The sequence below is a fragment of the Nothobranchius furzeri genome, chromosome 7 (assembly GCF_043380555.1).
Source record: "Nothobranchius furzeri strain GRZ-AD chromosome 7, NfurGRZ-RIMD1, whole genome shotgun sequence".
NCBI classification, from domain to species: domain Eukaryota; kingdom Metazoa; phylum Chordata; class Actinopteri; order Cyprinodontiformes; family Nothobranchiidae; genus Nothobranchius; species Nothobranchius furzeri.
Window position 1 is genome coordinate 76912504 of NC_091747.1, and position 15945 is coordinate 76928448.

At 41.7% G+C, this 15945-nt stretch overlaps 2 protein-coding genes across 13 annotated transcripts in view; one reads left to right on the forward strand and one right to left on the reverse strand.

Moving 5' to 3' along the window:
- Positions 1 to 9394, reverse strand: part of LOC107382178 (multiple PDZ domain protein) — a 98521-nt gene extending 89127 nt beyond the window's left edge. For all 4 annotated transcript variants that reach the window (XM_054751580.2, XM_054751579.2, XM_054751578.2 and 1 more), the window contains exons 1-3: positions 5132 to 9394; positions 4368 to 4455; positions 1303 to 1469 (exon numbers count right to left, since the gene is read on the reverse strand). In XM_054751580.2, the coding sequence (XP_054607555.2) occupies positions 1303 to 1469; positions 4368 to 4371 (171 nt within the window). In that variant the 5' untranslated portion in view covers positions 4372 to 4455; positions 5132 to 9394. The remainder of the gene's footprint in view (positions 1 to 1302; positions 1470 to 4367; positions 4456 to 5131) is intronic.
- Positions 9395 to 9478: 84 nt separating this feature from the next.
- The window catches only part of adgrl3.1 (adhesion G protein-coupled receptor L3.1), a 253089-nt gene continuing 246622 nt past the window's right edge, over positions 9479 to 15945 (forward strand). For 8 of the 9 annotated variants that reach the window (XM_015954193.3, XM_015954197.3, XM_015954198.3 and 5 more), the window contains exon 1: positions 9480 to 10003. The gene's annotated coding sequence lies outside the window, so the exon portion shown is untranslated. Of the gene's footprint in view, positions 10004 to 15945 lie in introns of all 9 variants that reach the window. The other variant, XM_015954195.3, reaches the window with a different exon arrangement.

A 15945-nucleotide genomic window follows, 5' to 3' on the forward strand; every position in this document is an offset into this window, starting at 1 on the left:
CTTTCATTGCAACTTATTACAAATGCAAAAACGCTGTTAGGAAACACTATGTTACATATATTGTATGGTAGGGTACAACACAGCCCCAAAGGATACAATATCAAGCAGTGTGATGTTGTAGAGTATGGTTTAAGTCAGTGGTTCCCAACCTTTTTCCCAAGGGACCCCGTTTTTTACCAGTAAAATTTTTGATGACCCCCTCCCATTCTCTCTTCCAGTACAAACAATATTAAGAAATGATAAAATTGTTCAAGCACATTTTAATATGCTTTGATTCAATAGATAACAGTAATAGTAGGCTCCAGTACAGAACAAAGTCATTTACAAAACCAAACAGAGCATAATGTGCTTAACAGCTTGTATTACTTTTCTGAACACATTGTTTCTTGTAAACACTGATAAATCAATCATTCCTTTCAATAAACGTTTGACACATAAAAAATACACTGAGCAAAATGTACTTAAATGTGCATATTACTGTTTGTGCTAGATTATTTACTGTAAAGGCTGTGATTAATCAACCAGTCCTATCTTTAATGAACTTTTGACACTTGAAAATAAAACAGTGAGCTGAGCAAAATGTTCTTAAAAGTGTGTTACATTTTCTGTACTAATTATTTCCTGTCTTAATATCAGTAAACTTTTCACTCGTGAAAAAAATGTGAGCAAAATGTACGCTATAACCAAGTAATAAATGAAGTTTTAACCCCTTAAAGTGGAGAGGTCCTGGTGACCCACTGAGAGGCTTTGGCGCCCCCTTGTGGGGGTCGGGACCCCCAGGTTAGGAACCACTGGTCTAATGCACAGTAAAGCAAAATTACACAGTACAATACAAATATGTAATGTATACAATATGATACGTGTGATATAGTATTAAAGATGAAAGTATCAAAATACACTTCATCACTTCTTATATTTGATGTTTTGTATCATGTTGCATGTCATCATTTGGTACGGTAAGATCTAATCTATTCTACCATATTATATCCTATCATGTTGTAGTCATTCGTATCGGGTTGTATCACAGATTAATGGCTATATTGTAATCACGTTATAAAAACGTACAAACATGAACAGGGCCAAAAGACTTTGACCTGGCTTCTTATTTCCTGTAGAAATGTGTAAATATAGCTGACTTCTGGCATCCGTCCCTCCGTCTCTCGCATCACAAAGCTTTAGTGGTAAGCCTAGTTAAGCTGATTGCTCATCTAGTTTGTTTCCTGCATTCCGTGTATGAAGAATTTCCGCTTTTTCCTTGTCATTCACCACACACCAAACTCCCCCACTCAGTAGCACTAGTACCTTTGCTGGGGGCTTGCGCTTAGCCTGCTGCAAGCTGAGTATGTGCAGAAACAGTGGGCTCTGTAGGACAGTCTTTAGCAGGGACAATTTCTCCTGAGTGGGGGCCTCCCCCCTCTCCTTCAGTTTGGCTTGCAGTCTCTCCACAGCTTCCAATGCACACTGAGTATCTGTGGAGGAATTATATGCAAAGGAAATGTACCTTTGTCAGGTTTACATTCAAACCAGTTGTTAAATTATGTAACCTTCAACAAACAACGATTGACAAATGATAGTATTTACTTAACTAAGTCTGAAAAATAATTTTCTTGGATGCCCCAATAGCTTTCTGCTCAGAAAAGATGTGATGGATGAGTGAAAACAATTTAACTGGAGAATCTTGGGAATATTTGTACTCCTTTGAATTGTATTGAGTCAAAGTAAATAAATAAACAAACAAACAAACAAATAAATAAATAAACAAACAAATACATAAATAAATAAATAAATAAATAAATAAATAAATAAAAACGAAAAAAACACCCTGTGGTCAGTTGCTGATAACAAGTTGATCAAGTATGTTTGATTGGTAGGACACGCATGTTGCCTTCCATCTTAATTCCTATGGACTCGAAATTAGTTGTTTTTTATGCTGCTTTTACTTTAATTTTGTGATCAAAACCAAATACTTTTGACACAAAATTCTCAGATGGAGAATCTTAAAATCTAGTAAGTTTGTACTTAAAAATATAATATTTTTTATTGCATATTGGGTAGTTTGTTAATTAGGGAAATTTGTTTTCTATTTGGACTTAGCAAAGTTTTTAGGTGGCAGCTTCTAAAATTCTAGCACATGTAGCGTGACGAAGGTTCTCTGATGTGTGGCAAAGGTCACATTTGCCCAGCTGGGTCAAGCTGGGTCAAACAGTACTTTTGAATCCACAGATTAACCCAAGGAGCCACGATGTCTGCTCAAGACCATAACATCATATCTGCTGTTCCGTCCAGAAGTACACGTCAAGTCACGATGATAATAATTAGATAATAATTAATAAATTCATTGATTTTATTTCTGTTTAATATAATCATCATAACATGATCACTTGGCTCATTATAAAGGTATTTTAATTAAATGAAATGGATTATTATGCTTTGGGGGTAATAATAATTATTATAATGATTAAAGATGTGTTTAGCAACAAGGTCAAGTCCACCCTATCCAGCTAACACAGAGTTCAGATGAACAATAACTGCATCACATGTTTTTGACTCATGAGCAAGCTTTCTTCCGGAGAGAGTGGGAGTGGTTCTGGGAGCTTTTGGTAAAACTAACCATCACAGATTCACGTCCAGTTCTTGAACCAACACCGGAGGAAAGGGAACGACCGTTCCTAACCGCCACCTGCTGTTCCAGTCACGCCGACCAGAAAAGCCAAAGAATAAACGAAACTGTCACCAGCTAACGAAGACTCTACCAGAGCCATTGATTTCTGAAGTTAAGACGAGAACGTTCATCTGCCAAACGCTTCGTAGCCCATGAACCCAGGACAACTCGGGACCAGACGATCGGACACTTGCGTCTCCTCTACCAGCCGGAGTGTCATCTTGGATGAATCACCATCCTCCTGATCTCCGGATCCACAAGAGGGTCCTGTTTGGGTGAGGTAGAACACGAGGATGCGTTTGATGCTGTTTCTCTCAAAATAACTCAGTTATCCGCAAAACATCAATTCCACCCAGAACGCTTTCATTCCCTCTGAAAGAAACCTTCTGAGAACTTCATTCACGCATCCAAAACTCACCATTCTCATTTTAGTTCCATCCAGCCACAGGTTTGCTTTTAAACAAGTTTAATATCAAAACTGTTAAAGATTGTCATTAAAATTGCCATCCATGAATTGTCATTTTATAATTGTCGTTTCAAATTTTCAGTTTAAAATTGTTAGTAATAAAATTTCTTCATTTTTAAACTTGCCTCATTATTGAAACGAAACACAGAAAAGCATGGACGTAATTTTCACTTTAGAAGTGTGTGTGTGTGTGTGTGTGTGGGAGGGGGGGGGCACACACACGGGGGGGCTCCTTACAGTATGTTCTAATGGGAAACAGGCTTCAACACAAACAGTTGTTTTCCCTCTTGGTCCTAGAGCTCAACCAGTGTCAATTTAATATAGCGTAATATTGTTTTTGGATGGTAAAAAGTGCAGGGGTCAAAACTTGACTTTGGAAAAAGTGGGGGGACATGTCCCCCTTGCCCCCCCCCCAAAAATTACGTCCATGCAGAAAAGGCATACGTTTCTGGTTATTTGAAAGCAAAGATCCTAGCTTCTGATTCAAAATAACTTTTGCTATTAAATTTAATTATCTAAATTAAACATTAATCTTTGGATTAAAATTAGATCAAACAGGTTGATGTATGAGCTTAGATCGATATATAAGTATCCGGGATATATATATATATATATATATATATATATATATATATATATATATGATACAAGCTTCATAGGTTAATCTGATTGGTCATTTTTAGAAATCTCCACTGCATATCAACAGAGGTGATTTCAGTGTGTAGATTAACTCTACATACAATATCAGAATATCACAGTGTGGTTGGTGGCTAAATGAGCTAATTATTTTAAAAAATGCATCTTCTGTATGAGTTTGTCTCCAAAACATTTTCTTTTATGCATTTAATTTTTTAATATTCAGGTTAGTGAAGCCAATAAGCAGCCCGGAGCTGAAACAATAATTGTCTACGAGACTTACGGAACAAACGCTTCCTGCTGCATCAGGTCATGTTGTCTTTGCTCATTTAGCAGAGTAGCAGTTAACGAGCACGAGCCACAGCTGCAGTAATTGCATGTGGCAGAAGGCTAAAACCCTGTGCACTCCTCTCCACCAAGTTTTGACAGGAGCGTGAGCTGAGTGCCACCTGCACATGTAACTACTCCCTGCTGTCCGGCGTGTCCTCCACCCTCGTGGTAAGTCTGAGATCACGCCGGAGGTGAAGAGTCGTACTGAGGTTAATGCAACTTTTGGGGGATTTAAACTGACCTCTGGATCTGAAGGCGACTGAACAGACTTACCCATGCTCTCCTCTGGTGCCTGACAGGGCGCAGGAGTCACGCTTTTCTTTGTGTTGTCTGCTAAATGTCACAAACGTCTGTATGGCTCCTGTGACAAACACATGAAAAGTATATAGAATAAGTTTTCTTTGAAATAAACATTATTTCTATCACTTTGTATTAAAAAAATAACGTTTTGCCTCCTCCTGTTTGCACATGAGGAATAATTAGTGTACATCTGTTCAGCAGCATGTATCATCTCCCCCTTGCCTCTCCTCCTCCAGGGCCTGTGCCCTGTTTGTTTTCAAGTGCCTTGCTTGTCACCTAATGCTCTTTAGTGGGATTTAAATCTGCTCCAAAAGGCTTTATCAGCCAGTGATGGTAATTAACTGCGACACAGGGCCTCCCGACCATTCTGACTCGAGGGGAGGGGAGTCTGTATAGCTTCAAAGCGTGACACGAGTGACATGATTTGATTTGCAAAACGATGGCATGGAAATGACAACGTCTCATCTGAAATCTAATTAGGATCCATTGATGGCCACCAGGGATGCACTGAGTGCTTATAGCTGTGTCCTTCATGGCACCCAAATGAAATGTGTATGTTTTTATTAAAGTGGTGCCGATGTTTTCTATGCAATCAAATAATCAATGCTATTGTGTATGTTTAATTCTATACAGCTGCAAATCTACATGTGCTCTTCAATTTCTACAGACACAACAGGTTTCCTCGATTACCATGACAACCAGACGGACATCAAAAGGTGCAGAGAGTTCTGTCTCACCTCCATTGCAGAGCCAGCAGACGATCAACAGGTCCCCTTTCTCTCTGTAACACATGAACCTTTTCCAGAGCGCTGAGCAGATTCACTTCAACTGAGCTGCAGGCATGGCGGCGCCTTACCGACAGGACGGGTTGGAACAGAAACTAGTGAATACAAAACAGGCAGAAGAGCACTTTGCGTCCCGGCGGTGGAGTCGGTGCGGCGTAGGAGCGCACCGTGCAGTGCGCATGCCCCCTTCAACCTCCCCCCTTTTGATCTTCAAGCACAAAGAGCTCATCCCTGTAGGTTAATGAAGCAGCTGCGTCTCAGTAAGCTGCGACACATATCAGCAACTAATGCCCTTTTTCCCTGTGATACACAAGTAAATGAGTGCAACTACATCTTACATGTAATCTTTACATGTTAAAAGTGTTTAAAACTTAAAACTTAAGTGTGTAGAATCAAATTCAATAATAAAATACAGCTAATCATTTAGAATCAGATCTCAACACATTAAGTTAAACCCAAAACTTTAAATTTAAAACCATTTTATTTAGAATCCTATCTAAGTCCTAATATTTAGAATCAATTTTAGACATAAAAGAAGATGACTAAATATTTAGAATCAAATCGACTATTTAAGGCGAAGGAAGAACCAGGAGCATTGCTAAATGATGCATTTATGTAACCTTTGCATTAAAGTGAAATGTCTGCACCCTCTCTGCCACAGTATAGCAGTTTTAAATTTCAGGTTAGTTATTTTTATAACTAAGAATCCTAACCCTTAAGTCCAAAACCTTCGCAATTTTATTTATTTTTAGTTTAAATATTTTTAGATTTACTTTCCTGTTTCAGCTGTAAAAATTTTAATTTAACTGCATATATTTTCTTGTGGTTTATATAATTTCCTTGAATAAAGTATTAATTATTTGTTTTTGTGTTTAAACATTGAGACAACTTGGAAATGTCCTAAAGAAAATGATGAAAACCTGAATAAAATAATCTTTATTGCTCTTTTTTTTATTGTCATTGGGAGCTAAATGTGACTAAATTATGCTTTTTAAATTTGTTGTGTATAACGTGTTCCTATTCATCCATTCATTCAGTCAGTCTTAAGTCAGTCCTGGCCAGTGATGCCTTGGGCAGCAGGATGCTTTTATATGACCTTTCCATTCTCTGTCTTTATTCACTTTGGCCTAATTGTAAACCAGCATGCATATTTAAATATGTTTCAGTCTTTAGAGCTGATCTTTAAAGTCTTTTTTAATCTAATGTTTCCTTATTGCCTTTTCTTTAGCAAATTATTAGCAAATTAACATGATGGTCATTTAAATGCTGAAATAAATGGTAAGAACAATAAACTTCTAGACTGTAGAGTCATCTTTCAACGACCTCAGTTAAAGAAACAGAGACCAGTTCCTGCTCATCCACTGCTTGCTCACCAGCTACTTTTCGTGCTGGTGTTTCTGTGACATCTGTATGTTTTTGGCTCCTTGTTTTTTTTTTCTTTAATTTTTACTTTTAAGTTGTATTTACTTATTTCAGTTCATTGGGGCTCCCAACGCTTCAAAAACAGACGCTTGGTCACCCTTCGCCGGTGTAACGGAATGAAATGACTGTTTTCCACCAAAAGTAATTTTCCCGCTCTCCTCTGACACAGAACTAGTCTGCATGAGATATGGCCTCAAGGTATCATGCATTTGCTATAAACTGCTTCTTTCCAGCTCAAGAGAAGACTGAAGAATGGACTCTCTCCTTTTAATAAATCAAATAACTTTATTTTTAATAAAGCTAATCAAACAAAGTGTTACCCCCAGATTCCACTACCTCCGCTCCGCTCCGGCACGAACTCCGCAGCAAAATCGGTCCCATTGTAGTCAATCAGAGCTGTTCCACTACTGCGGCCGTGCTGCGGCAGTGCGGCGCAGTGCACCGTCCTCTGTTCCGGCGTCCGGCAAAAATAAAATCGATTCTATTTTTGCCGGACGCCGGAACACCTCCGCAGTCAATGGGCAGGAATCACAACCGCCCAACAGGAAAGGGAGCAAGCACAGCTTCCATTATTTCACAATAAATCGATAAACAAAAAGCGTTTTTTGTTTCGTATGCACAGGTTTAACAACTTTTAACAACTATCAATGGCGGTTGAACTTTAAATGCACAAAAATAAGCCATAAATACAGTTTCCACTATCAAAGTAGTCGTCCTTTGTTGATCCAAACATTGCTGATCTCTCAACACAAATGATGGGCAGATTAAACAGTTCATTTCGATGCTTCTCCCACACAACCGGTGTTTGGATCTAACTTCCGCATTTATTGCTCGGACTGTATCGCAAGATCTCGAAAATCCCGCGCATGCCTGTTTGCGCACCTCAGGTCTCCGCACCGGAGCGGAGCTGTTGTAGAGCGGGTACCAGTAAAAATTGAGTTCGGAAGCGAGCGGCTGCGGAAGACGGGGGCGGACCGGGGCGGAGCGGAGCGGAGGTGGTGGAATTTGGGGGTAAGTCAATAATAAGATGTGACCAATCTGTGAAATTAAAATATTAATTACTTTATTATAATCCTATAGAATATAATAAGTAATATGACTTTAAATGTTTCCAATAGGACTGATCTCACGTAGCATTAAGACATGACACATTGCATTCACTGATCCAATCAGAATCTGCCAGATCTGACAGAGGCGTGGTTTTGGTGGTGCTTGGTAAATCTGTCATCTTTTCATTCGACCATAAACGAAAACAACATAAGTATAAAACTATGCCCACGTCTTCTCTAACGCCAGTTCAAAGCGTTCTAGAGAAGTTGTCAGAGTGGCCAATCTGTAACTTTCCTCTTCAACCGAAAAAACCAACGACAAGCTGGATAAAATATGTTGCTGTTTCAACTGCTGCAATGGTTCCTTTCAGAATAAAAGCTGAACCAACACGACCCAGTTTTGGGCCTTGTTAGATGCCGATAAACTGTCATGACCCGGAAGTATCTCAAGACTGGTGGTCGGCTGCCGCGGCTGTTTTTACAAGCTTCGGCTCCATAAAGGTCCAAGCTGGACCTCTACACCTCCTGATCTAGACGGGGACTTCCGCTAAGGGTACGTAGACCGACACGATGGCGTCGAACGCGTTTATGAATCTCCTAATCAAAGCTTAGCGCGAAGACATCACCTTCACTCCCACCAGAACTAATCGTTTCTTTGGATTTGCTGGTTCTGAACAACATTCCACATTACACCATTCTCCGTCTCACTTCACCTTAGTTACACCATACATTTAGTGTTAAAGTTAGTCTAGTTTAATTTGTTTAGTAATAAACCTTTAAACCTGACTCTCTCTTCTGTTGTCTCTGAGTGAACACGAAGCTGTTATCTAATCCCTGCAATAAAAAGTTCCAAGTACCCACAGATCCATAAGGTTGATTTCATATTTGCTGTGGAATCTTATGTCTTATTATATAACATGTGAATCAACTCATTACATCGGTTTTAGCTGCTTCAGGTGTGAGAGTGTGTTGCTCCAATTGCGGAGCTCACAGAGACGTATAAATCAGGCTTAAGACATGTAACTTGTACCATAGTGGCTTGTTTTTAGCTCCACTGTCCATTCAACCTCGCCTCTGTCAGGTTGCCCCAGGGCAGCTGTGGCTACATCGTAGCTCATCACCATCAGTGTGTGAATGTGTGTGTGAATAGATGAATGATACACTGTAGTGTAAAGCACTTTGGAGTCCTTACTCTGAGAGGCGCTATCCAAATGCGGGTCATTCATCATTTATCATATCTGTAATATCCATTTCTCCTAACAGGAGCTGTTCATAGAGCTGTCTACAGTAAATAAATAATAAACTGACCAAAAACCTTCCTCATAAATCCAACTGAATATAACTGAATGATCAGTGTAAGCATCCTAGTAGTCCCTGCTGTGCTTCATCTTCCTGTTGCCATAGTTAGGGTTACAGGGGTCTGTGACAGACAAAGCTCGAATAAATCATTTGATTTCAGTAAATTCATCTTGATTTAGCTGCCAGTCACAAGTTCTCCTGCTCTTGTCACGCAGAGGCGATGCACGTGCGTTTATGCTCCATTATGAGCAATAAGCAGCACACACTCTGAGCTGGTGTCCTTTAACTTCATGGCCATTTCCCAAGGACTTTGTGTGCGTGCGTGTGTGTTCACACACGGCAGGTGGAGCCCTACGTCCAAAGATTTGGGAGCGAGATCCAGTTCCGCGTTTTCCACCAGACACCCCTTTTTCATCTCTCCCTCTTTCTCTTCCTGCATCTTCCAGGCAGGAATCATCACCTTTTCTCCGGCCCTCCACCCACCCACCCTCGCTTCGGCTCCCCGCCTGCCGACTTCCCTCGCCGGGGCATCCTGAGCTCAGATCAGCCGAGCATTCACCGCGCTCCTAAATTGGTTTGTCATTTCTGACCCCTCTCCCTCTCTCTCTCTCTGCGTGCTGAACACGGTCCTCTGCTCCGCTGCGCTCTGGACTTCAGCAGAAGTCAGTAAGAACATAAAGGCAGCCCAGAGAGACATAAAGAGGGAGACAAGGAGAGAGGGAGAGGGAGGGGAGGACGGGATACAGACAGACGGATCGAGAGGGAGAGAGAGATACGCCTCTGTCCTCCTCCAGCTCTCCGCTGGGCTCGTGCGTTTGGACGCTCCCTCCTCCCGTGTGAGCGCGGCTGATCGGGATAATAAGCACGCAGCTGTTTTCATCCCTTCTTTCAGGAGGACTCGTGCACGTCCTTATTATTCGCTTTTATTTTGTGCAGCAGCAAGAATTAACCAGAGAGTCGGAGTGAATTATTTGCGCGAAAGAGCAACGAAAAAAGGCTATCCCCGACCCCATCCTGCGCGGGATGCATACGCTGCCGTCTCACTGGTGACACGGTAAGAACCCCGCTTTTCTTTTCATCCTGAATGTTGCAGAATGTGTGTCCTTCCTGACGAAATCTGCGATCCGTCTCCATGTCAGCTGTTGTCAGTGTGCGTCTTGGTGAGATGATCTGGAAGCTGTGTGGCAGCGCTGACTTTGGATGCCCATGGGAATGTGGCCTGCGATTATTGCGCTTGGGGGGCGAAACTGGCCTCAGTATAAACAGAACAAGGATGGAGGTTAAGGTGTAATATTAGCTTGCACAAATCCAGGAGATGGGGGCAGCAGGGTGATGGGCGTCGCTCGGATGCGAGGAGAGGTAATAAGGACTACTACCTCTCTGGAGCGTAATCAATGCAATCACATTATCCCGTGACAGCCTGTCGGCCCGTGTAGGTGCGCGTTATTATTATTAATGTCCCTATTCTGCATACGTGCCTCACCGCAGGACGCAGTTGTTTATTTGGCGCGACGGATGAAGAGTTGCCGCCTCGGCTTCTCCTCCGTGAGTATGAGGGAATGCAGTCAGCTCGACCCGGGGACGTGCTGGCTTGTCATCCGCAGTCCAAAAATCCGGAGTCAAAGAAAAAAAAAACAGCAACAAAGAGCATCCAGCAGACCAGAGCACGTCAGGGTCCGTCAATCACGCGGAATTGCGCGTGCGAGTCTGTGGATTTTACTTCCAGGAGAGGCGTCCGGGATGCTGTATAGATGATGACCTTGATGTAAAACTGAAAACTACTGAAGGTGGCACAATTCTGCAGAAAAGAACTAACATGAAAATAGGAAAACAGCAGATTTAATAGGCAGAAATCCTGACTGGTGCCAGACTGGACGTCTAATTAGTGGTTTGCCAAACAAATAACTGCAAATAGCCAACATTTAGAGCCTCTTCTAAGAGCTGTCGGTCTGTCTGTCTGGGTGGCTGAGGACTGTCCTGCTGGAATCCCTCAAATGGCTCTCAGCAACACACTCTCTCCTTATTCAGCTGGATGACAGGATGTTGACTTGATGCTGCAGCTATAAAGATGTCTCTGAGGAATGCACAGGGCAGGTGAGGGAATGGTCAGGAGAATCGGTTAACTGTAAAGCTTTCACTGGGGGGGTCGCCTGTGAGTTAGACACATCTAATGCACCGATTACGGTTTCCAGGGCCGATGCAGATTTCTTTCCTTTTGTACTGCATGCTAATTTCGAACAGTTCCTTTTTTTACCTTAAAGAGCAATAATTCAAATATTTTCTTTAGTTTTGGCGACTGTCAAGCCTTCGAGTCGCCGAGCAGCTGAATAGGGGAATAATGTTGACGCGCCCGCTGTTCCACTCGTAAGTCAAAGTTCCAGGTTAAAAAAACTCCTTTATTTGTTATCAAAGCCTTAAAATCCGTTGAAAACAGTGATAAATAAAAAACATTCTAAGCTTGAGCGGTCAGCAAAAAAGTCGACTCCCCCTATCACCCACTCACTCTCCCATTCCCTCACCTCCACAGGTGATAGCAATCACTATTACTATTACCAACACCATGTGACCCAAGGCAACGCCTATCCACAACATTTAGTTTTTTTATTAATGTGAAAGATGTGATTATGAAAGTAATGTTATTATTTATTTATTGCTAGCTGTTGAACTGCATTTTAAAAATTGTGTCTACAACCTTATATATATGATCTAAATTCTCCTCTTATTTGTTGTCTCAGATTTCAACGGTTAGGCTTTTGTATAATCCAATGAACAAGTGCAGATGCAAGGTCGTCAAACAGCATCTTGGGTCATGCTCCGTCGCATAAAAATGGCCCCAAAGCTGTGTGATGTGCAACATCAGCAATCAAGCATTCTGCTTACTGTATCTGCCTCCTGACAAATTAGGTCACTGCTTCCTTTCTGTTTTGATGTGGAAGAGAGACAAAGATTCTTTCCGGGGAAAGAAATCCGAATTAGGGGCGGCTGTGCTAATTCAGATTGTTTTGCTTGACTGAAGGCCTGATTGTCTTTGTTTGGAGCAGCTCTAACACAGCACGATTTATTTGGTTTAGATTTGGAAGATTCCTCCAAGAACAATAATATCTTACCTCGTATGGAAGGAGCCTGAAATTGAAACAAGGGATCGTACGTTAAACATCTTCTGCTAGCATCAAAACCTCAAGATAATGAAAAGAAATCATGGCAGAAGATGTGATTCACCGTAGACATCAGGAAACACGCACGCACACACACACACACACACACACACACACACACACACACACACACACACACACACACACACACACACACACACACACACACACACACACACACACACACACACACACACGTTAAGACGAGCAGGCACATAATCAGCTCTGTAACAACTGTAACTGCTTGTTGCTACAGTCAATTTGCATTGTCAAGGGTTGTTAGAGAATTTAATCTTGTACAACTATTTGTGTTTACTGGGGAAACTGAATCCAGTGAAACATTTGCACATAAATTCGTATCATCCTGTCAAAATTGTTCATACTCCATCAACAAAAAGCATTCTCTAAATATAGTTTCTTTTTATTTTGCTCACTAAATGATCCAGTCTGCACATTTTAGAAAATTTCCAGTTTTTTAGGTCGCCCTCTTCCATTCCATCTCATAATTATTTGATTACATTTAAAATGAAATGAATAAACTCGCTGATTCACCACTGTGAGTTTATAGTCCTGTAATGAACTTGTTTATGACTTAGCCTCATTCACTGATGTGGGGAAACACACTTCCTTCTGGTTAGCAGGTCTCTCCCACAGTCTTCCATCATTTCCTGCCAATATTCACATTTTTCAATTGGTAGGATCTCAGTTTAGAAGCCACTTGTGATCACGTGAGAGCTGTTTACACTGACACGTTCTGGAGGAGGTAGCCTTTGGAAACAAACCTGCTTTTACATATGTTCTTTTAGTGACACTATAAGGGATGTTTAAAGAACTTTAATGCATGCACTTCCTGCTCTGACCTTGACTAAAGTGGCACCACAGATGCCTTGTTTGTTTGTGAATCCTGTTTGCAATTGTTCTATATAAACAGTAGATAATGTAATGCCCGAATGTCATCTTTTGGGGGTTTGGGGGTTTTGTGTCTCTTTAATGAAAAATGCAACCGGCACATTTTTAAAACATTTTCCAGAATCTCAGGAAAACGTTTTCTAACGTTCACAATTTTCTCACACGTTGCAAGGCCTCATTTTCATTTTGTTGGATTCAAGATGCTTGGAAAGGAAAATTGTTCACAGAGCTGCTGTGGGCGTCAACTCATCCTAAAGTCTTCTTAAATGAGTTATTGTGAGACAAAAGGGGCAGTAAACTTTGAGAGTGTTTGGTGACTAAAGCTTGGTTTATGCTTGACACATTTACTTTCCGCGCGGTGATGCGGCTCGCGGATGGAACGCGCTTCACAACTCGCAGCGTTTATGGTTCATGCGGCTTGTCTCTGCGGTGAGCCAATATTCTCCCAAACTGTAGGGGGCAGCATGGAGCTCTACGGCATGCATCCAACACTACACCATAGTAGAAGTAAAAATGACTGTTTACAACACGGCGTTTCAGCATTTTTAACAGCGTTCTCATCTTTTCCGGCATTGCGAGCTATTTCTCTCCAAGAATTATTTACAACATGTTGATCACGGTGATCTCTGAGAGCCGAATCATACAAATGTCTGTATTTACGAACCTCTGCCATACTAGTTCTTGCCGGTCCGCCATGTTTTTCTGCGTCCGACCGTCCGCGTGGTTAGAAATTTTCCTAGGTGCGCATTGCGGAAATTTTAGGCAGTGCAAAGACGCGGTGGAGGGGCGTGGTTGTTAAAATGACGCAATTTCGCCGTGCGGACCTCGCGGACACGTCAAGCATAAACCAACCTTAAAGGTCACATCCCAATACCCAAATGTACTTCATCAAAGGATCATCAGCAACAGTGACCACTTCTGTTAAAACAAAAATGTGGTAATATGCTGGTCTGGAGCATGCAGGTGTGAGTTGATCATTGGCGTGAATAAAAATAGTCCAAACATTTCCTCACTTGTGGAAAAATCAAGCCATGCTTCCTTGTTCCTGTTGTCATGCTGTGCTTTTTGAGCCAGAGTCTGTGCTGTCGGCATGTGGAGCTGAAAGTATCTGTCACACACCCCCTGAACACAATCACAGTGTTTTAAAAGCACTAAGTAGCTAATTACTGCTGAACACATTAGAAAACATTTTTGGGAACGCATAGCAACAAAGTAAGGACTGTGGGAATCAACAGAAGTTAACTGCTGGAACTTCTTCACATCAGGACAAAGAACCATACGATTCATTTGTAGGATTGGGACCCAAAAGTCTCAGTAGAAGCAAGCACAAAAGAAATTATTATTCCAGTTTCAACCTAAAGCTTCTTTTGAATGTCTAGCTAAAACAATTCCAGTTGTTTGGTTTGCACATATGTCCCACGTGTCCCGGCCATGTTTAGAAACGATCACACATTTGTCATGCATTCCTATTCGGTTTGATTCCAATTGAAAATCTGCACAAGGTCTTGCAATTTTGCAGCATCTCTAAGTGGCTTGCCCACAGTCACAGTGAGACACTGGCCCAAAGCTGTTGTAAAAGTTGGCAGCTGGATTCTCTGTCTCTCTTTCCATTCTGCATTCGTCTGAACAAGATGAACAGGTTGAGAAACACAGGTTCCAGTATCCTCAGGTCTTTCTCTCAAAGGAAGTGTGTCCTGCCTGCGTCTATGCTGTGGTTTACTGTTATCAACAGTCTGCATTGTGCATTTTCTGTGAGCTCAGTGATGTCCTCTTGGGCTGTACTTGTGCATCGTCTCCCATAAAGTGATAGGTGTTAAATAACATGCTCTGTGAATTCCTCATGGAGTAGAGTACTTGTATCTGCGTGTGGGAGGAACAAGCTGGGGAATGTCTGGTGAAGAGGTCGGAGGTCTCACACACAGGTGACCCCATTCTCCCAAGACAAATTTGATTTAAAGGAAGGCTTTACTTGTAAAAGGGATGACGGTAGTGGTGTTGCGGGGATTGGTCAGTGCAGAGGACACCTCCCATAGAGGGTTAACTCCCTTCGTTTTCAGAGAATCAGGTTACTCTGGTAACCAAATGTTCCTTGTATCCGATTCTCTATTTAGTTAATTTATGCGTGGCAAGGCAAAGGTCTGTGTCAGAGAGCTTTTTAGATAAACATAAGGTGGTGTTTATTATGCCCACAGAGACAGCCAACCTTCCTGCATAAATAAACCATCACTCATGTGGCTGAAGCTGTTAAAAAGAGAAAAACCCCGCTAGTGTTCCTAATAACGTGATGAAAACATAGCCGTAGAATTTCTCTGCTACTTCAAGAAGCCACGGCGCTTCCGTTGATTGATTCCTTCAAGTGCCAAGCTTAACCTAATTCAAAAGCCCTTTCCTGCACTAGATGACATCTCTTTCCCATATTAAAATAATGAGCCCAGATTCTTCCTCATCCACCTAAAGTACTCGCTCATGTGTTAACACATCCTTCCTCCTACCCTTTTCCCTTGACTTCCCCGCTTTTTCGGTCTTTGACTGAAGCCATCAGCTTGGTTCTCCTCTCTTTCTGTGTGAACCCCATGTCAGATATTATTCAGCTCTATTAGTGCTCCACCACGCAGTAGTATTCCAATACTCGATGATGCCTGTTGAAAGGGGAAAACCAATAGTAGACGACAGGCCGTCATATCTTGGGGCGTTCAGTGACTCATTGCTTGTAGGACTTTGATTAGAGCTGCCCTCCACTGAGAGATGTCTTGCTCTGCACAACCGCTTGAAGCTTGCACTAACCTGCTGTTTGTCTTTAGTTTCTGTCTTGTTTGTATGTTTGGTGTTCACTCGTGTTATGGGTTATTGTGAGGTGCTCAGACTGATACATATTGTATTCCTACAGTGTAATTATACCACTAAACAGCATAGCAGCGCAGTCACAGTGAAG